The following is a 21296-nucleotide window of genomic DNA, read 5'->3' on the forward strand; positions in this document are numbered from 1 at the left end:
CCCCAGACTTGCAGTGCCGTGTGGTGCCTCTCTACACAGGCCCTTGTAAGCAACCCAGCCCAAGGACCCAGACTGGCAGCGCCACCCTGCGCCTCCCTGTGCTGGCCCACAGAAACAGTCCAGCCGGGCACGGGTCTGACTGTCGCCAGAGCTGCGACACCAAACAGGAGAGCATAAACAGTGGTAAAAGCCATGAAACACAGACCCAGCCTGCACCACCACCCAGCATAGCCCACAATCATCTCAATGAACGTGGGACACGGTGTTGACCAGCAACCTACAGCACACAAAACCAGCGATCTGCCACAGCACCGCTGGACAGCTCCCAACCAGTACCAGGATAAGTGAGTATCCCGCAGGGGACACCCTCCACCTAACCCCTCCCTCCCCAGGGGAGACCAGCACTGGTGGTAACCCCAAGAACTGGACTTGGCCACCACCACCTGCACTACAGGTCCTAAGGAAGCTGGGAGCTGTGCAAGTGCACCAGCAACCACTGGGCACATCAGCAAGCCAGGCCTGACCAAGAGCACGCCTGGGAGAGAACACAAGCAGTCTAGGCTGCTGTGCCTTGACTAAAAGCAGAAACTGCTTAGGATATCTAGTAGGCAGTTGAAGGAACCCAATCTGTGTCCCAGGCAGGAACCCTAGCGATCTTAACTGTCTGCCCCTGACTGGTCAGGATCTGAGTGCACACCTCAGAAGAGGGTGGAGTGTATTTGCCCACCACAAACTAACAGGAGTAAGGCCTAAGTGAGTCAGACCAGCAGCTGGACAGCAGCCCCTCCCACAACAGAACCTCGGACCAGGTAAAATTCTTTCAACCAGCCCAGTGCTGAGAGCAAGCTACATCAATTGATCCAGGAACAAATCCAGAACCACGCAAAGGTAGCCACCTAGTAACCAAAACATTGGTTTCCAACAATCCCTGAATCCACATGTGAAAATCACAGTGAAAAATTACAAAATTCACCAATGGCTAAGACAGTAAACCAGACTCAAACCAGCGACCACACAGGGGAGAATGCCAGTGGGAGCGAAAAAGAAATGGAAGACAAACGCTACATCCAAGAGATGATAGAGGCAATGACTCAAGAATCAAAGTGAGAAATAGATCAGAAATGTAAAGAACAAAGGAATGAGCTATCAAAAGAGATCCAGGCCTTCATACAAAACTAGATGTAGTACACACTTTACTAAAAGATGAGATTAGTACTCTAAGGAATGACATAGAAATTATAAATGGCTCAATCTCCTCCATGCAAAATTCAATTTCCTCCATGCAAACCACAATGGAAGCCACAGTTAATAGAATAAATGAAAGGGAAAAGAGAATATCAGATACTGAAGACAAAATGCAGGCACTGGAAAAAAAAGTTACAGATATGGAAAAAACTCAAAACATGCCAAAGGGAAGCCCAAGAACAAGCAGACAGTGCCAAGAAATTTAACCTTCATATAATTGGAGTGGATGATGGGGAGGAATACCAGAATAAAGGAATGCAACACTTATTCAATAAGATCATCACTGAAAATTTCCCCAGTCTTAAAAGAGAATATCTTACCTACATAACAGAGGCCTACAGAACACTAAACATGCAACATCCCAGGAAGAACACTGCTAGGCAAATTATAGTGAAAAATGCTAGATTTTAGCAATGAAGAAGCAATCTTGCATGCAGCAAAAGCAAAGAAGGAGCTATACTACAATGGGAAAAAAATTAGAATCACTGCAGATCTATCCACAAAGACACTGAATGCAAGGAAAGCCTGGGAAAGTACCATCTGAGCCCTGAGAACCAACAACTGCCAGCCCAGACTGGCATATCCAGCAAAGCTAGCATTCACATTCAAGAGAGAAACTAAAATTTTTAATAGTAAAGAAAAATTAAATGAATTCATAAACAATGAGTCAGCATTACAAAGAATATTAAGAGTGGGATTACAATCCAAAGAAAGCATTCAAGAACAGGAATCCAGACCAGATATATATTGTTAGGAGACCAACTTAGTAAACACAGGAGGAAAGGAAAGAAGAAAAACTTAGGAAAGTAGAAAATGACAGGAAATACAATATATCTCTCTATAATAACCATAAATATTAATGGATTCAATTCATCAATCAAAAGAAAAAGAACTGCAGATTGGATCAGAAAACAAGATTTTCTGTCTTCAAGAGACCTGCCTCACAGCCAAAGATAAAAGCAAACTCTGAGTGAAAGGATGGAGGAGGATCTACCATGCAAATGCCCCCAGCAAGAAGGCAGGAGTTGGGCTGGGAAGGTGGCTCAGTGGTAGAGCTTGCCTTGCATGCCTGAGGCCCTGGGTTCAATTCCCCAGCACCACATAAGCAACAAGAAAAAAGCTGGAAGTGACGCTATGGCTCAAGTGGTAGAGCTTTGAGCTGAAGACCTGAGGGACAGCACCCAGGCCCAGAGTTCAGGCCCCATGACTGGACCCAAAAAAAAAAAAGAAGGCAGGAGTTGCCATTATGATATCTGATAAAATTAACTTTACACTAAAATCACTACGAAGGGGGCAGGGGGAGGATGGGAAGGGATGGAAAGGGGAAACAAAGGAGGAGGCTACAATGCTTGATAAGAAATGTACTCATTATCTTGCCCATGTAATTGTAACCCCTCTGTACAGTATTTTCACAATAAAAAAATAAAATAAAATCACTATGAAAAGACAAAGAAGGTCACTATATAATAATACAGGGAACAATCCAAGAAGAGGATATCAATCTATATGCCCCAAACATTAGTGCACCCAAATATGTTAAACAAATACTCTCAGATTTACAGGAAATGATGGATCCAAATAATACTCCACTCTCACCAAAGGTCTACCAACCAAAGAATTGGCAAAGAAGTTTCTGAATTAAATGATGTCATATTTCAAGCAGACTTAACTGACATATACTGAGTTTTCCACCCAACAACAACCCAGTACATTCTTCTCAGCAGCCCATGGAACTTTTTCTAAAATAGATCATCTCTTAGTTCATACAAAGAATTTAAGCAGCCGGGCGCTGGTTGCTCACACCTGTAATCCTAGCTACTCAGGAGGCTGAGATCTGAGGATCGCGGTTCAAAGCCAGCCCGGGCAGGAGAGACCGTGAGACTCCTATCTCCAATAAACCACCAGAAAACCAGAAGTGGCGCTGTAGCTCAAGTGGTAGAGCGCTCACCTTGAGCTGAAGAGCTGAAGGACAGCGCCCAGGCCCAGAGTTCAAGCCCCACGGCCGACCAAAAAAAAAAAAAAAAAAAAAAAAAGAATTTAAGCAAATACAAGAAGATTGACATAACCTCCTGTATTTTATCTGACCATAGTGGAATCAAACTAGTTCTCAATAACAAGGCATACGGTAGAAAAAACTCAAACACATGGAAATCAAACAGCACACTGCTGAGCAACACATGGGTCACAGAAGAAATTAAAGAAGAAATTTAAAAGTTCCTACAAGTCAATGAAAATGAAGACACATCATGAAGAAACCTATAGGACACAGTGAAAGCAGTCCAGAGGGGCAAGTATTTTGCTCTCAGTGCACACATCAAGAAAACAGAGACAGACCAAATAAACAATCTCATGATGCAACTAAAACTGGTAGAAAAAGTTGAACCTAAAGTTGCTAGACAGCGCCATAACCAAAATAAGAGCTGAAATTAATGAGATAGAAACTAAGCAAACTATAAATAAAATTAATAAAACAAAAAGCTGTTTTTTAAAAAAATCAATAAAATTGATGGATCACTGGCAAGATTAAAAAAAAAGAAGAGACTCAAATCAATAAGATCAAAGATGCCACAGGAAAAATTACAACAGACATCCAAGACATCCAAACAATTATAAAGAAATATTTCCAGACTTTATACTCGCAAAGGAAGGAAAATCTAGCAGAAATGGATGAATAACTAGAGAAATACAAATTGCCCAAACTGAACCAAGAAGAAATAAATCAATTAAATACACCAGTAACCTACAATGAGATAGAGGAAGCAATCAGAAACTTTCCAACAAGGAAAAGCTCAGGACCAGATGGAGTCACTACAGAATTCTATAAGACCTTTAAAGAGGAACTAATATTTCTCAAGCTCTTCAGAGAAATAGAAGCAGAGGGAATAATCCCAAACTCATTCTATGAAGCCAATATCACACTCATTCCCAAACCAGGCAAAGACCCAACAAAAAAAAGAGAACTACAGACCAATCTCTTTGATGAACACAGATGCAAAGCTCTTCAATAAAATTCTAGCCAACAGAATCCAGAAACATATCAAAAAATCATATAACCAAGTAGGCTTCATCCCAGAGATGCAGGGATGGTTTAACATATATGTCAATAAATGTAATCCATCACATCAACAGATCCAAGGTCAAGAACCACATGATTATCTCCATTAATGCAGAAAAGGCTTTTGATAAAATACAACATTCATTCATGTTAAAAACTCTGGAAAAAATAGGAATAGCAGGAACATTCCTTAAAACAACAAAAGCCTTATATGACAGACCAACAGCCTATATTATACATAATGGGGAAAAACTACAACCAATTCCCCTAAAAACAGGAACAAGGTAAGGATGCCCACACTCAATATAGTTCTGGAATCCTTAGCCAGAACAATAAGGCAAGAAAAAGACATTAAAGGGATCTGCATAGGGGAGGAAGAAGTTAAACCATCTCTTTTTGCAGATGACATGATTTTATACCTTAACTATCCCAAAGGCTCCATCACCAAACTCTTAGAGCTTATAAACCACTTCGGCAAAGTAGCAGGATACAAAATTAACCCACAAAAACCATTCACCTTTCTGTACACCAACAATGTACAAGCAAAAAGGGAAATCAAGCAAACAACTCCATTCACAATAACCTCAAATGAAATAAAGTATGTAGGAATTAACTTTACCTAAGATGTAAAGGGTCTATTTCATGAAAACTATTTAAAGCCTTAAAAAAGGAATCATAGAGGATACCAGGAAATGGAAAGATCTCCCATGTTCCTGGATAGGCAGAATTAACATAGTGAAAATGGCTGTACTGCCAAAATTGATATACACATTCAATGCAATTATTAAAATCCCAATGACGTACTTTACTGAAACAGAGAAAACAGTCCAAAGGTTCATATGGAACAACAGTCCAAAGCAATTCTAGGCAAAAGAAACAATGCAGGAGGGATCACAATACCGGATTTCAAGCTCTACTATAGAGCCATAATAATAAAGACAGCTTGGTATTGGCACAAAAAGAGACCCAAAGACCAATGGAACAGTCTAGAGGACCCAGAAATAAAACTGCATATGTACAGTCAGTTGATATTTGACAAAGGAGCCAAAGACATACAGTGGAAGAATCATAATCTTCAAATATTGATGCTGGGAAAACTGGGTGGCTACATGCAGAAAACTGAAAGTGGATCTTAGCCTGTCACCACGCACTAACATCAACTCAAAATGGATTAAAGACCTTAACATCAAACCTGATACTCTGAAACTACTGCAGGACAGAGTAGGAGAGACACTTGAACTTATAGGCACAGGCAGGAGCTTCCTGAACAGAGTCCCAGGGTCACAACAAATTGGAGAGAGACTAGACAAATGGGACTACCTTAAAATAAAAAGTTTCTGCACAGTTAAATCTATCGCAACCAAGCTAGAAAGACAACCAACTAATTGGGAAAACATATTTACCACCAAAATATCAGACCAGGGTCTAATATCCATTATATACAGGGAACTCAAGAAACTGACCCCTCACAAATCTAACAAATCAATCATGAAATGGGCAAGGGAACTAAAGAGAGACTTCTCAGAAGAAAAGATAAAAATGGCAGAGAAACTCATGAGGAAATGTTTATCATCCCTGGGTGTAAAGGAAATGCAAATGAAAACAACACTGAGATACCACCTTACCTCAGTCAGAATGGCCCACATCCTAAAGTCAGCCAACTACAAATGCTGGAGGTGATGTGGAGAAAGAGGAACCCTACTGCATTGCTGGTGGGAATGTATACTAAATATAACCACTTTGGAAAACAGTTTGGAGGTACCTCAGAAAGCTACATATAGACCTCCCTTATGACCCAGCCATACCACTCCTAGTCATATACCCTGAGCAACAGGAACCAGTATACAAGGACACATGCACCTCCATGTTTATTGCAGCACTGTTCACAATAGTCAAGATTTGGAAACAACCCAGATGCCCCACTACTGATGAGTGAATCCAAAAATTGTGGTACCTATATACAATGGAATATTATGCAGCCATTAGAAAGGACAAACTAATGGCATTCGCAGGGAAATGGATGGAACTAGAGCATATTATTTTGAGCGAAGTAAGCCAAGAATGAAAGACAAACAGCACATGGTTTCCCTGATATGTAGATGCTAAAGTCAAAATACAAGAAGATATGGCAAAGTCATAGGACTCAAGAAACAAAGGACAGCCACCCATTTTGTCATATCATTGCTAAATGACTCCATGTTCTTAACCACATATATGGTACATATATGCACACAACAGAGGGAAGCTACTTGGGAATAGAATACACCTGATGTGGGAAAAATAATTTGTATTGTCAAAGCTCATAGAATTCACAAACTATATAGACCATGATACTGACAATTTGCCTTGTGAAGGTTAAAATGTGTTGGTGACTTTAACTAAGTATCATTATTCCACAATACTGTGAAATATATGAAATGTATGTCATCACCTAATCTCAATTAAAGAAAAAAAAGTGAGAGAAGGGATGGGTTGGGATAGGTGGGTGACAATGTTGTCAGACACTTTGTACTCATACACTGTTTTGTAGAATGGGAACTTCTTTGTACAACTACTTACAGATAATTTTGAAAAAGAAAGAGTAAAAACAAAAAGAAGTTTTTGTAGGTTACAATGGTTAAAGAAGTAAGGAAATATGTGAAAAAAAAAACCTCCCAGGGAATATGGTTGACAGACAAAGGTGCATTACTCACATCCTTGGTGAGTTCCAAAATTATATAAAGCCCAATTGCTTACTTAGGATGAAATTAGGTATTTGTGAAAAATAAAGTCTAATTAAAGCTAAAGATATACCTTTAATCAAAGAATTCCTGAGAGGCTATGATTGTGTCACCACCTGGTGACCTGTGGTGACATGGGAAGTCCCTGGAGAGGAGAAGGTGGTACTGGTGCTGGCAGATGGGCCTTCAAACCCTCCAAAGCTAATATAGTGTCACCTTGTTGTGGCCTGAGCTCTCAGTTTTGGGAGTTTGTAGCCTGTCGTGGCATAGTCTCTGGGTCTTCAAAGAAGCAGCTAACAGAGTGTATCTTCACAGCCTAAGTCCTCAAAGTGTCAGCTGTAAGGTCTGCCCTGGGAAGGTGGGGCAGACTCCTCCCTCCTCTTGGCTAAGTCTCCTCCCAGTACCTGTACACGGGACTGTGAGAGGGTCCCAGGCTCTGAGGTCACATCCTCATCCAGTGGTACCACACCTTCCCTTCCCTGGTCACACCACCTCCCCACCCCTTCCCTAGTTAAGGACGAGCATTCTGGACTTCGGCCATGTGCTGTCCACCATGCACGGCAGGGCAGCAGTTGGTAACATAAACTTCTCTTCCTGCCTGAATACCACATGGTATGAATACCTAGGTTTGAATACCTAACTGAATGGTGCTGAAACCTGGGAGGGGTTTTTGAGTCAGGAATGTTAGAATTTCCTGTCCCTCAGCTCTTCAGCTCAAGGCTAGCACTCTACCACTTGAGCCACAGCGCCACTTCCAGCTTTTTCTGCTTATGTGGTGCTAAGGAATCGAACCCAGGGTGTCATGCATGAGAAGCAAACACCTTACCACTGAGCCACCTTCCCAGCCCCATGGAATGTTAGAATTTCCTGACCACCCCTTTTGCATTAAGCGAACTGCCTCAAAACTCCATGAGACTCTTCAGTTGGAATGCCTCTTGCAATTGCAGTGGGGCTTAGTCAAAATATACAGTTTTTGCTGCTGCTATGGTAATGGTCAGAAATCTGTTTACTTTCAGGCTTCCTTTGCTCTCTCCCTCTTTCTTTTCTCCATCCTTTTGGTTTGTGCCCTCAAGAGTGTTATACAGGTTGGGTCCCGGGGACACCTGTCTAATTTCCCTCTCAATGGCTAGCCATTCTAGGTTTGATCTTATAGTTCAATCTCTCTCTCTCTCTCTCTCTCTCTCTCTCTCTCTCTCTCTCTCTCTGTCTCTCTCTCTCTCCCCCTCCCACCCCTCCAGAGATAATTTAATTTAATTTGGTCAGAATGTAAGTTAAAACTCTCATTATGACCACTGAGTTTTGTTACTGATTTTCCTCCTCGCATTATCTAGGCAGACCCACAGAAAAATAACTGCAACACAAGTATTTGTTGGTCAATTCTTAGCAAGTTACAGGTAAGCTCTGCTCATTATTTCTGTTGGTCTCCTTGTTGCTTTGATTGGAAATAAAAAAGTTTTGTGGCAAAGACTCGTTGAATCTAGGATTGCAGTTCAAGGCCAGCCTGGGCAGAAAAATTCCTCTGAGACTCCATCTCCCAACTAACCAGCAAAGAAAGAGCCAGGGTGGAGTCCTGGTTCAAGAGACTCATCTCTAATTAACCACCCAAATGCTGGATGTGGCACTATGACTCAAAGTGGTAGAGTGCTAGCCTCAAGCAGAAGTGCTCAGGGACAGTGTCCAGGCCTGAGTTCAAAACCTGTGAATGCCAACGAGGACAAGCTACCTCTGCAACAAGCACCTAGACCCCCAGGAGGAGGCCAGATCTGACAATGAACCATGGAGAGGAGGTCATGTCACATCAGCCACTTTGTTCCTGACCTTTCAAAACTAGAGTCAGGAGGTCAATAGAAATAAGAAGCCATGGATTTAACTTACCTAACATCAGTCAAATTGAGTGTAGAGATGTTTTGAAGTCCAGTTGTTGAGGACAATGACTCAAATATGGAGTCTCTGTAAGGTGTGCTGTAACATTCCTGAGAAGGAGAATTCATTCCAAGTTCTCTCACAAAGGATCTCACATCACACTCCCAAAGGAAGGTGGAGAATACACTCCAGAACAAAAACAACATGCCACCAGTGAAACATGTGCAATCATTTCTAAATGTCAGGAGAAATACTCTGGAATCATGGCTGAGCAGACAGACAGGTACAGCGGATGGCTCACAGAAATGACCACACATCCTTTTCTCACCACTAACATGAGGGTCTATTCCTGTTTTGCCAATTGCAGTTTTAACTACATTTGAATTCCATCCACTTCCCAGATAATAATATTAATAGATAGTATCAATAGATAGTATTAATATCTAATAATATATTATTAGATTATAATATGTAATAATACATTATAATGAGATAATTATCTAATACTATTTTTTAAATCTTTAAAAAAAAAAAATAAGATCTGCCTGGCGCTGGTGGCTCACGCCTGTAATCCTAGCTACTCAGGAGGCTGAGATGTGAGGATCACGGTTCAAAGCTGGCCCAGGCAGGAAAGTCTGTGAGATAAGATGCTGCTTGTCTACAGGTGTCTTTCCTGCTATCTTTAGCTGGTGTTTCCTGATATTGGATGTCTAGATGTTAACCCCTTGCTTTCATGCATGATAGATGCTTTCTCCTTGTCCTTCTCACCTTGCTCCAGGGATCTTCTCTTATTGCTAGGTTCAATTTTATCAGTCTTATCCTTTATGGCTTCTTTGCTTTGTGACATGTTTCTTTACCTTAGGACTTAAAAAAAAAATGTATCCCCCTATTTTCTTTTAATATTTTTTTTTACTATTTTTAATGTTTAGGCTTCTAATCCGTGTGTGTGTGTGTGTGTGTGTGTGTGTGTATCTCCAGTACAACAGCATGGGCTAGGAATTAATTCACAGCCATCACCTTTTCTGGGGAGCTTCCTGGATCTTTTTCCTCATGAGGGAGGAGCTGGGTTCCCAGCGCACATCATTTCTCCGGATAGTTTGCATGAGAGGTGGACAATGGTTTTTCTTCTTATCACGCCCGCATGTCTAGCACGTTGCTGGGACAGGATGGTGTCCACCTTGGATTGCGCAGCCGCAAAGGGGCGGGCTTCTAGCTCCGCAACGTCAATCTCTCACAATGATTGGCTGAACTGACCCCTTGTTTCCGCAATCTCCTGCCCGCTAACGACAAGGAACATTAAAATGGGGTGTTTGCACGCAGCCCATCTGTCCACCAGGGGGCGGCCCAGAGCTACCTCAAAGGTGAAAGTCTGGGGGCCTGGAGTGGATAAGGATGGAAAAGTCTCTCCTATCTCGCTGGGCACCCCTTTCCTGCACCTTAAGTCTAACTGGGTTTGCCGGGCCCTCCAAACGCCAGGCCCCCATCCCACGCGCCGCCCCCTTGGCGCAGGCGGAGGATGGAAGCTGGGTGGGGGCTTCTGGGAGTTGTAGTCTCCCGGGCACGTGCCCTGCAAAGCTCTGGCAGTCCTTCACCTCTGTTCCTCATTAGTGAAACATGGGTGAATAAGGATTCTGCAGGAGGCTACAGACAAGCTGGAGTAGAATATGATAACCTCTTGAATTTCAACCTTGTGGAGACCTGGTCCTTCTCGTTCAGTTTCTCTGTTGAAACTTGAGTGTTTCCAAGCCGGTTTTCTTTCTTTCTGTTTGCTTGTCTATTTCCCAGAGAGCTCCTAACTAGTACTTTTCACTAGAAAGTTTCAAGTATGTGAAGGTGATCAGCACAGGGCTTGGCACCATGGGTGTGTCGTGTTAGTCAAATTTATTTATTTTGGTGCCAATCCTGGGGTTTGAACTCCAAGCCTCGGTGCTGTCCTTGAGTTTTTGTGCTCAAGGCTAGTGCTCTGCCACTTGACCCACAGCTCCACCTCCAGCTTTTGGGTACTTAGTTGGAGATGAGAGTCTCATGGACTTTCTTGCCCGGGCTGGCTTTGAACCCAAATCCTTCCATTTCAGCCTCTAGAGTTGGTAAGATTACAGGTGTGAGCCATTGGTACCCAGGTATGTTTGTTGAATTTAATATGGTAAAGAGAAGTTGATTATTCACTGTGGCACTAGGGGGTGGGGGGAGAGAATGTATGAGGTCAAAATACAGCTCAGCTCTCTCATTTTCCAGAAAACAGAGACAAAGGGCGCCACCCAAGGCCTACCACTGCACATCAACAGTGATATGAGGACCTAGGGTTCTTCTCTTTGGGTTTACCTCCAGGCCAGCTAAGGAAGCATGGAGATCTGCCACTCACAGCTCTGAAGGGTAAATAAAGGCTAGGGAAGCATTTGGGGGTAGATTATGCCATAATCTGGCCTCTGGTCCAGGTAGATAGAAATCTCCTGCTCTTTGAGAATCTTCTGGGTAGCTAAATTATGCAAAGACAGCCCCAGATTTCATCCCCGCCTAATGATCATTATCATCAGTTAAAAACTAACCTCAGAAATGATGGAATTAGAGGATTTACTCCTTTCCTTCCTGAATCCCTTAGAAATGGAATCCCTAGTTGAGTGATGTTCAGCAGCATGGGAAATAGAAGAGCAGAGGCCTAACTTTAGAAAAGCCTGGCTTTGAGTGTCAGATCTACCATTAAGTCTGACATCATCAAATTATCTAAATGTTCTCACCTATTAAATGACGGCAATAGTACTTATTTCATGAAACTATTGGCAAACACAAGTAAGACTTTTACTGTAATTAAGCACTTACCAAAAGGCTTGAACATGATTTCTTTCAGATCTCCAAGTGTCCCTGATTGCAATAAAGAATTAATTAAGATTTCAGAATTAATTAAGATATAAAGATAAAAAATTGTTAGCAGAAGTCATCATGGATAAGTTGTTGTGGATAAGATCTTTCTCCTGGGTCAGTATGCGGTATATGATAGTAATTTGGGATGCTATAGTATTTATTTTCTACACAGCTTCTGTATGTGAAAGACTGAACTTCTGAAAGTCTGTATCTTTTTTTCTTAGGAGCTGGCTCACTCATGATCAACGGTTGTAAGCTGGACTAGTTAACACCTTCAAGAAGGTCAAATGTTAGAGCAGAAGAATGCCTATTTGCGAAATTCCCCTGCTAATGGAATCCAATGTTCAACCTTACTGGGAAGTCTTTTGACCCTTATAAGTTCCTCCATAGCTTCTTTAAACTAGCTGTGACTCCATACCTTGAGGGGCTGAAGCCAGAGCCACTCCTAAAAATACATCTAAAAGTTACAGGAGCAAATTCTTAATGTTCTGCCTAAGGATATGTAGAAGTGAGTTCAGGAGCAGCATCTAAAAAGTGATGAGAAGTTTATGGCCATGACAAAAGAGAACTTAAAGAGTCCTGGAACCTCCACAAGATGAGATGGAACACGCAGGTTATCAGGGAATGTCTTTGTCTTTTTTCTGTTGCTAATAACACAACACTACAGACAGGGTAGTTACAGGGTACTTGACAGGATACGTTACAGAGAAAAGAGGTTTATTTTGCCTCATGATTCTGGCTCAAGGTCAATGAACAACATCTGGTATTGGCCTTCTTGCTGGCTGATTCCGGAGGCAATGCAGGGGGAAAAGAACATGAAACATAGTAAGACTTCATTTTAAAGCTAGCCTTCTCTTTAGATACTCCATTGATCCACTCGTTGTGTGAATGGAATAACTCATTCATAAAGGCAGAGCCCTAGAATCACTGTTCTGTATATATCTGTATGCGCTCATGTGGGTGCCAGTACTGAAACTTAAACTTAGGGCCTCGTGTTCTCTCTTGGCTTTTTAATTCAAGGCTGGTGCTCTACTACTTGAGCTACAGCCCCAGTTGCAGCTTTTTTGGTGCCAGCGTGGGCTCTGAACCTTGATCCTTGGGTGTCACTCGGGCTCCTGACTAGCTAGAATTACGGGTGTGGGCCGTCAAACCTGGCTGGAATCACTCTTTAAAAAACAATTGTAATTGCTATTATAAAGGTGATGTACAGAGGGTTTACAGTTACATAAGTCAGGTAAAAAGTACACTTCTTTTTGGACAATGTCACTCTTTCCCTGGCTCTCTCCCAGTTTTCCCTCCCATCCCCACCTACATGGATTCACTCTTAAACAGCATAAGATAATAAGCTTGTGAGCTTACTATCTCAAGAGGGGATTGAACTTTAATGTGAGTTTCAGACTAGGGAAGTGGCCAAATAATGTGCTAATGGGGAGGGTGGGCTAAGGTGAGGTATTTGCTAATCAAAATATTTGCACCATTGGCCAAGGTGCCTTAAGATAGAGGCACCTTGGCCAATGGAACCTAACCTAGTTTGATTTAGTCTTTGTACTTCGTATTGATGACTTTTCTCATTTGCCTATTTATATTTAGAGAGAAGGCTAAAATATATATTGAAATTCTAAGTGTTTGGGAATTTTCAACTTTGAGCCTTTTAATTAATTAATCTTGTTACTTCTCTGGGAAACCTTTATATAAACATACATAGGTTTTTTTGTGTTCTATCTAAAAGCTAAAAGCTTGGCTGCCAATATTCTGAGAGTTAAACAGGAAAAAAATCTGGAAGAGTTAGGAATCATTTGTTTTTTCAATTCCTCTATTTGGGGCACAATATTAATACTTTCAAGTCAGCCTAGTATGTCCATGACCATTTGGTCTCTCCAAAGAGTGAATCTTTCAATTTTCTACTAGAGTGGGTAAGAGATAGTTTTACTGCTGTGTGGGTTTTAAGTGTTCTTAAAATAACTTTCAACCAGTTCTTCCTATTTTAGCCTTCACTTGACACCCTTCACTCCCAAATCCAGAGGATTTTCCAGTGCATTCCAAAGTTGATTCTTAGTTCCACGTTCTAGACTCCCTGCTGATTTATATTTTTCTTAGCCCCATCAAATTAGATGGCCCATACATCTGCTAGGCCTCTTCCACTTTTAACCACAGCTCCATTTTTGATTTTCTGTAGTTAATTGGAGATTCGTGGAATGCACTTTCCTGCCCCAGCTGGCTTTGAACCATAATCCTCAATTCTTAGCCTTCTGAGTAGCTAGGATTACAACATGAGTCAGCAGTGCCTGGTTTCTTTTCTATAATTTTAAAGGAGTTAAGCAGGATACAAAGTTAGATATATGTGCTTAAGCCACAGTCTGCTGGTTCCCAGGAATTTTTACTTCTTTCATTGGCTCTCAGTTAATTCGCTCACAATATATGGAACACCAATTCAATGAAAGCAAACAACTAGAAAGGGTTCAGGGAAGATGGCTTCACAAGAAGATCCGGAAGTCTTTCTTAACTAGACAACAGTTACACTGGCAGAATCCATCTTACTTTGAACTATTTTTTAGAAAATTGGAGTCTGTTGAAAGCACGCAGCTTTCAGGAAAAACTTGGACAATAAAATGCCCTTTCTCTATTGTTTTAAGCCTTTCAGATTGTGGTAATTTGTTACAGCAACCTTACATGGCTCATCCATTTTTCTCAGGTGTTATGTTAGAAATTATATCTCTGTGCTGTATGGCTCCATCACAATTTTAATTTTTCCTAATTATAATGCCAATTTAAAATTTTTAAACTTTCGATTTAAAATTATTTCCTAATTATAATTGTAAGGTCCACTTCTGGAAGGCGAGCAGACTCCACCCTCCTTACAGCAAAGTCTCCACCCAGTATCTGCATTACCTAGGCAACTGGGACACCTGGAAGAGGTCACATCTGCATCCGCTGAGGTCACATCTGAATTTGATGTGGCCACACCTTTCTCCGCCTGTACCCTAGATAAGGCCTAGCCCAGGCCCAGACGCCCTCTCTCTGCTCTCTCTGCTCTTTTCTAGCTCTTTCCTCTCTTTCCTCTCTTTCCCAGCTCTCTCTCATTCCCAGGCCTTTCCCAGCCACGTGGAGTGCCAACCTTGCCTGGTCCCAGCAGGTCTACTGAATAAACCTACCCCTTACCTGAATACCACGTGCGTGGTGCTGTTCTTATTCAGCTACCTCTTTTTAAAAACCTAACAATAATAACCCATGGTATTAAAAAATAAAGAAAAATAACATTTAGAAAATGTATCTGGAGCTTCTGTGGTGATCATTTTGGTATTGGCCGAAGTGTGATGTAACATAATTTCCCACATACTATGTAGAATTTTTCACTCTTATTATTTTTTTTTTTTGCTTAAATTTATAGTAAAACATATATCCATGGTCTACACAGCATGGTAGATCCCTCGATGACTGCATAAAATGCCATTTTATAGGTGTTTTGTATTTTGAAAGTGTATCTTTTTATTAGTCAAACCACAATTATTACTGGTGTATTTTCTATTTATTGTTATTAGAAATATGTGTGATGGACAACACAGAGAGATGAGATGAAAGAGTGTTCATTTGCTGCTAAAAGGAGATTTAACTTGGCCATTTGTGATGAGTGCCTGTTTACAGATCATCTTAAAGGGAGGGGTCAATCACTCCATACCAATCCAGAATTAATGGCAAGAGGGAGGGAGCTTTAGGGTGATTTGAAAGGGCCTTCAGGGACAGTTGTTAAGTCACACAGCAAGAAGAGTCACCAATTTACTGAAGATGCTTCCGTGGTATCTCTTGAACACATGCCCTTCCACCCCTCTTTTAATGAACTCCAGCGGGAAGAGGTGAGGGACAGCGCCCAGGCCCAGAGTTCAGGCCCCATGACCAACCAAAGATAAAATAAAAATAAATAAATAAATAAATTCTAGCAGCTTCTGATCTATCTCTGTAGGCAACTTACTAACTAACCTCTGGAGATTCATTTAGAGTCAAAGCAAAACTTAGGCTTCCCTTAATTGATGTGAAGTAAAGATGCCTGTGGAGATTTCCACTTTGAGGATCTCTGGGACAATCTAAAGTAACAAATACTAATGAGGCCCTGAGGGTCTTATTTGAATCTACCTTGCATTCCCCTTAGGTCTATTCCCATAGACACCAGAGAAGGCCCAAACTGGGCGGAGACTGCTTTACCCAAGGGCCTCCTCAGCCTGCTCAGTGCTGTCACCCTGCTTCCCCACGGAGGCAAGTTGGGGAGTTCAAAGAGAATGGCAAGCTGTTAACACTTGAGATTATTAAATCTACAAAAAGATCCATCCATTACTTATATCTTTCTCTGGTCTACTTCTGAAAGTAGCATATGGCAACATCATGTCTTTGACAGAATGTTTGCAATTAAGAGAAACATCTTTGAAGCAGATTGGGCCCTTCCCCAAGAGGATGGACTCTAGGTGACCAAATCTATGAAGACCCTTTACACTTGCCCTAGAACCACAAAATGTTTACGTCAGTTTTTCACTCTTTCATTCAAAACATATTCATCCTACTGTGTACCAAGCAAGGTACTGAGGAATATGGAAACATGAATAAAGTATGGCCTTTGCCTAAAATAGGCGGAATTCTAACAGGAAAGACAGGTCATTTGAAATAGCCGCTGTGAGAGGAAATGGTATGTACTCCAAACAAGACACAACAGAATTTGCAAGTTGTTCAGTGTGGGACTATACTCAGTTTCTGACTGGAAAGAGGAGGAGAGCTCTCAGAGAGGATTAGCCATTTCATCAATCTTTAAAGATTCTAGATTTCTCTGGCAGAGAAGAAAATGTATGGATTCTGTATGCACTTTGACAAAAGATTCATCAAGACTTCCCAAGAGAGTGTATATGATGAGTGGCAAAAATGAAGGAATCACAAATGACTTGTGAGTTATGGAGGGAGCAATTCTACTTGTAATTTCTTGAGACCCTTGCATATTGTTTTCTGTTGTGGCTGAACTAATTTACAGCCCCACACACAAGGTATAAGGGTTCCGTTATTCCCACTTTCTCACCAGCATTTGGTGGTGTTTTCTTGATGGTAGCCATTCTGTCTGGGGTGAACAGTGGATCTCAATATCTTTTATTTGCATTTCTCTGATGGCTAAATTTTCTTCCTGTGTTCAGTGCCCATTTGTATTTCTTCTTTTGAAAACTATCTGCATAATTAATTTACTTATTTGTCACCTTATTTAAGGAGTTGTGCAAAGGGCTTTTGATCAAAAATTATGCTCAGTTTATGAGTACAATGCCTCTTGATCATTGTCACATCTTTCATCATTCTCTCTTATCTATCCCAACCCTTCCCAGGATCTCAACTTTCCTTGTTCCATTTTCACACACACACACACACACACACACACAATGTTATGGCTGCATTTATTCCTTTGATGTTTAAGTTTTTGAGTTCTTCATGGATTCTGGATATGAGTCCTTTGTCAGGTGACAAGGATTTTTCTCCCATTATGCAGATTTGTGTCTTAACTCTGGTTATTGTTTCCTTTGATATGCAGAACCTTTCTAATTTGATTCAATCCCATTCTTGTTCTTATTTCCTGGGCAACTAGGGTCCTATTCAGAAACTCATAGCCCAAGACTACATCTTCAAGTGTTTCCCCATAGTAGTTTCAAAGTTCCATATCCTGTATGACTTTTTTTTTTTTTAATACTTGTCTTGGGGCTTAAACTCAGGGCCTGGATACTGTCTAAGCTTTTTTACTCAAGGCTAGCACTCTATCGCTTGAGTCACAGTTCTACTTCTGGTATTTTTATTGGTAATGGGGAGGTAGTTAGTTAATTGAAGATCAGAGACTCATGGGCTTTCTGCACAGTCTGGCTTTGAACCATGATTCTCAGATCTCAGCCTCCTGAGTAGCTAGGATTTCAGGCATAAGCCACCAGAACCCAGCTGATTAGTTGCTTTTTCTTCAGAGCATGGCTTTAATTAGGTGCATGCAGGAATGTTTCACCTGCTCAGTCTTATTTTCTTATCCCAGCATTTTATGTATTCAGCCTTGGCTTCCTCATCCTACGGATCTACTGCATTTTGTTCCTACCATATCTTCTTTTCCCCATTTCCCGACCCCAGAACTGTTCTAAACTTTTGTTTAGAAGAAAACATAACTTGGGCTGGAAAACTGCAGAAATGAAAGATATGTCAACATTGCATAGCATCAATAGAATTCCATGCTGAGTTTAGTCCCACAGGAAAAGTCATACAAATCTCTCAGTGTGTAGTTAAAGATTAGGGCTATGAGGAAATCAACAAGGAAGTTGAGATAGTTACCTTTTTTTTTTTTTTTTTTTTACTGTCTGCAACTCTTGCTGTCTACAACTTTCCTCTTTGGGGAGGATCCTCTGGTATATGCGTAGAACCCACATCATTTCCTGAAATATAAGATTTGTATCTATTTTCAAGGTAACTCCCTGAGGGGATTTGGTTCTACTAAGTGAAGAACGTTGCAAATTCTGTACTAAGCTCATCCTTTGGAACATTACTGTCATGACTTGGTTCTTCCCCAGGCTCCTTCAGCCAGCACATTTGTATGTGCTTCAGGGTGGTGAGAGAGGCCTGCTTGACCTTGACCACCACCAGCTTGGACCTACTTAGGAAGTACTCTGGCTCTGCTTCCTTCAGATGTGATGCCTTCATAAACTGTTCATTATTGGTTCTCCATGTTGGTTTACCATGGAGACTACCTTCCTGAGGAGTGACTGCTATCCATCCATCCATCTCTCTGGCCCTCTGGAAATGTGCAAAGTGGTCAAAACCATGCCATTTGCTCTAGCTGGACAAGCAGGAGATGCTAATCAATCTCAACTGCCTTAGCTTTGCAATTCTCCAGCACTGACTATTTACATCTTTCCTTTTAGCAGAGATCAATTTGTGTAGCAGTTCCACCTCTGCTGCCCCTCGGGAGTCCTTGCTGACATAGATTATTACTATTCTATGGATTATTTGAGGCTTTGGCTCTGCAGCTGACCTCTGGTAGGCACTTCTCCTCCTCCCTCCATGAAGATTCTCCAGGTCAATCTGAAGCCATTTGTTTAAGCCAAGGAAGGAGGAAATCTTTCTGGTTTAGAGATTATCCCCCTCCCTCTCTCTCTCCCACTCTCTCTCTCTCCCACATATATCTCTTATATATCTCTATCTCCCTCCTTCATTCTCTATCTCAATGTATCTTCCTATCTCTATCATGTCTATCTATACATCTATCTAAGTCTTCATTCACATGTTCCATGGTATTAGATCTCTCTTCCTGCATTTTGTGGAGTCACCCCTAGTTCACTCCTGTATATCTTCTGAGGGCTAATTTTTAGGGCCAGTCTTTTACTCGTAACCCTGATTGTGGGGCAATTTCCCCCCCCCCCCTCCTTACCTATTTACCCATTTCTCTATGTTAGATGCATTGTTTCCTTTATAAATCCATCTACTCCTTACTGTTGCCTCCCCTAATTTTTCTCACCACAGTCTTCCTCCTGAGCCACACACATGATGATTTTGTTTCAGGTTTGTGGAGGTGCAGGAAAAAGTTGACTGGCTCTCTCAATCCATCATTTCCTTTCCTTTTTCTTCTTCTTGACAGAGGATCTCACTATGTAAATCAGGTTGGCTTAGAACTCACTATGTAAGGCCTTGAACTTGTGACCCTCCTGACTCAGCCTCATGAATGTTGGATTAAATGCCTAGCTGAAATGTGCTATATCTTAATAGAGATAGTAATTATATAACCATATATATTTTGTCAAAACTTGCAGAATTGTTCACTTTAGATGGGCATATATAAGCATATATTTATATAAAATTAAAAAAAGAAATGAAATAAAATTTTAAATGATAAAAAATAATCAAATATAGAAAAAGATGATCCAACACAAATGCAAGTATTCTTACTTAAGATTCCACAGACACTGAAGAGATTCTTACATAGAAACTTGGATGAACTTTAAATCTTAGTTTTCACTTAATCTAGCTGAAAATTGTTATTTTATTTAATTATACCACAGTAGTATTAGCAGGCCCTCTGACTGTCACCAGATTTTTTTACATTACATTGCAATTATTGCAGATATTTTAATTATTGTTTATATTCATTGATCCTCAAATTTGGACAGCTATTGGTCCTCCTACTAGCTCAGGTTAGAACAGATACCTATGCTTATGTAAGCTTATTATTTAGTTCATATACAGAAGCGCACATGTTACATGTACAAGTGTGCTTTCCATTGTTCAATTGTGGTAAACTATATTAGTACTTTAGTGATTTTAGGTGTATCGTTCTATTCCATTGGGTTCATCTATTATTAGTCCATTACTGCCCATCTCTAGAACTTATCTATGTTTCCTAACTGAAACTGCTTCCATGAAGCCCTGATATTATTTCTCTAGCCCCTCACAACCATTCTGTTCTTCTCTCTTTCTCTCTTTCTTCCTTTCTCTCTCTTTTTTCTTTCTTTCTCCCTTCCTTCCTTCTTCCTTCCTTCCTTTCTTCCTTCCTTCCTTCTTTCTTTCTTTTCTCTGCTGTAGGGCCTGTATGCTATACTTTTTCACTCAAGACTAGCACTCTTCTGCTTTGAGCCACAGCACTACTTCTAGTTTTCTGGTGGTTAATTGGAGATAGGAGTGTCATGGTACTCTCTCCACTTCTCTTAAATTTAGCATTAGAATGCCTAGCTAGAGAAATTAGACAAGATGCAAACATAAAGGGAATGGATCTCCTTTAGGGAAAGATGAAGTAAAATTCTCCCTCCTTGCAGATGACATGATCTTGTATTTAAAGAGTCCACTCCCAAGTTACTCGAGCTGATACAAAACTTTGGAAAAGTAGCAGGGTATAGCATTAACCCTCAAAAATCAATGGCTTTTCTGTATGCCAATAACAAGAAGAGCACAACTGAAATCAGGAAAGCAACTCCTTTTGTAATAGGCTCATAGAAAATAAAATACCTAGAAGTTAACTAAAGAAGTGAATGACCTCTATGAAGAAAACTTTAAAAACCTGAAAAAGGAAATTAAAGCAGAACTAAGGAAGTGGAAAAACCTCCCATACTCCTGGATTGGAAGGATCAACATCCTGAAAATGGCAATACTTCCCAAGGCGATCTACAAATTCAATCTGATACCTATCAACATCCCAACCTCATTCTTCAATGAAATAGAAGAAGCAATCCCAAAATTTATATGAAACAATAAAAAACCTTGAATAGCAAAAGCAATCCTTAGCAGAAAGAATAGTGCCGGAGGAATATCAATACCAAATTTCAAACTCTACTACAAAGCCATAATAATCAAAACAGCTTGGTACTGGCATAAGAGCAGACCTGAGGAACAATGGAATAGAACTGAAGACCCAGAAATGAACCCACAGACCTATAACCACCTAATCTTCTATAAGGCAGCTAAAAAAAATAGAATGGAAGAAAGATAGCTTCTTCAGTAAATGGTCCTGGCAAATTTGGTTAAACACCTGTAGAAAACTAAAGCTAGATCCTTATATAGCACCCTGCACTAGAATC

At 40.8% G+C, this 21296-nt stretch overlaps 1 protein-coding gene across 1 annotated transcript in view; it reads left to right on the top strand.

The window, feature by feature from the left end:
• The first annotated feature begins 246 nt into the window (after positions 1-246).
• The window catches only part of LOC122106187 (olfactory receptor 10AD1-like), a 54418-nt gene continuing 33368 nt past the window's right edge, over positions 247-21296 (top strand). The window contains exon 1 of the mRNA XM_042677490.1: positions 247-344. Within this exon, the coding sequence (XP_042533424.1) occupies positions 247-344 (98 nt within the window). The remainder of the gene's footprint in view (positions 345-21296) is intronic.

Source organism: Dipodomys spectabilis, unplaced genomic scaffold (genome assembly GCF_019054845.1).
Source record: "Dipodomys spectabilis isolate Male_0828 unplaced genomic scaffold, ASM1905484v1 ptg000039l, whole genome shotgun sequence".
Classification (NCBI taxonomy): Eukaryota; Metazoa; Chordata; class Mammalia; order Rodentia; family Heteromyidae; genus Dipodomys; species Dipodomys spectabilis.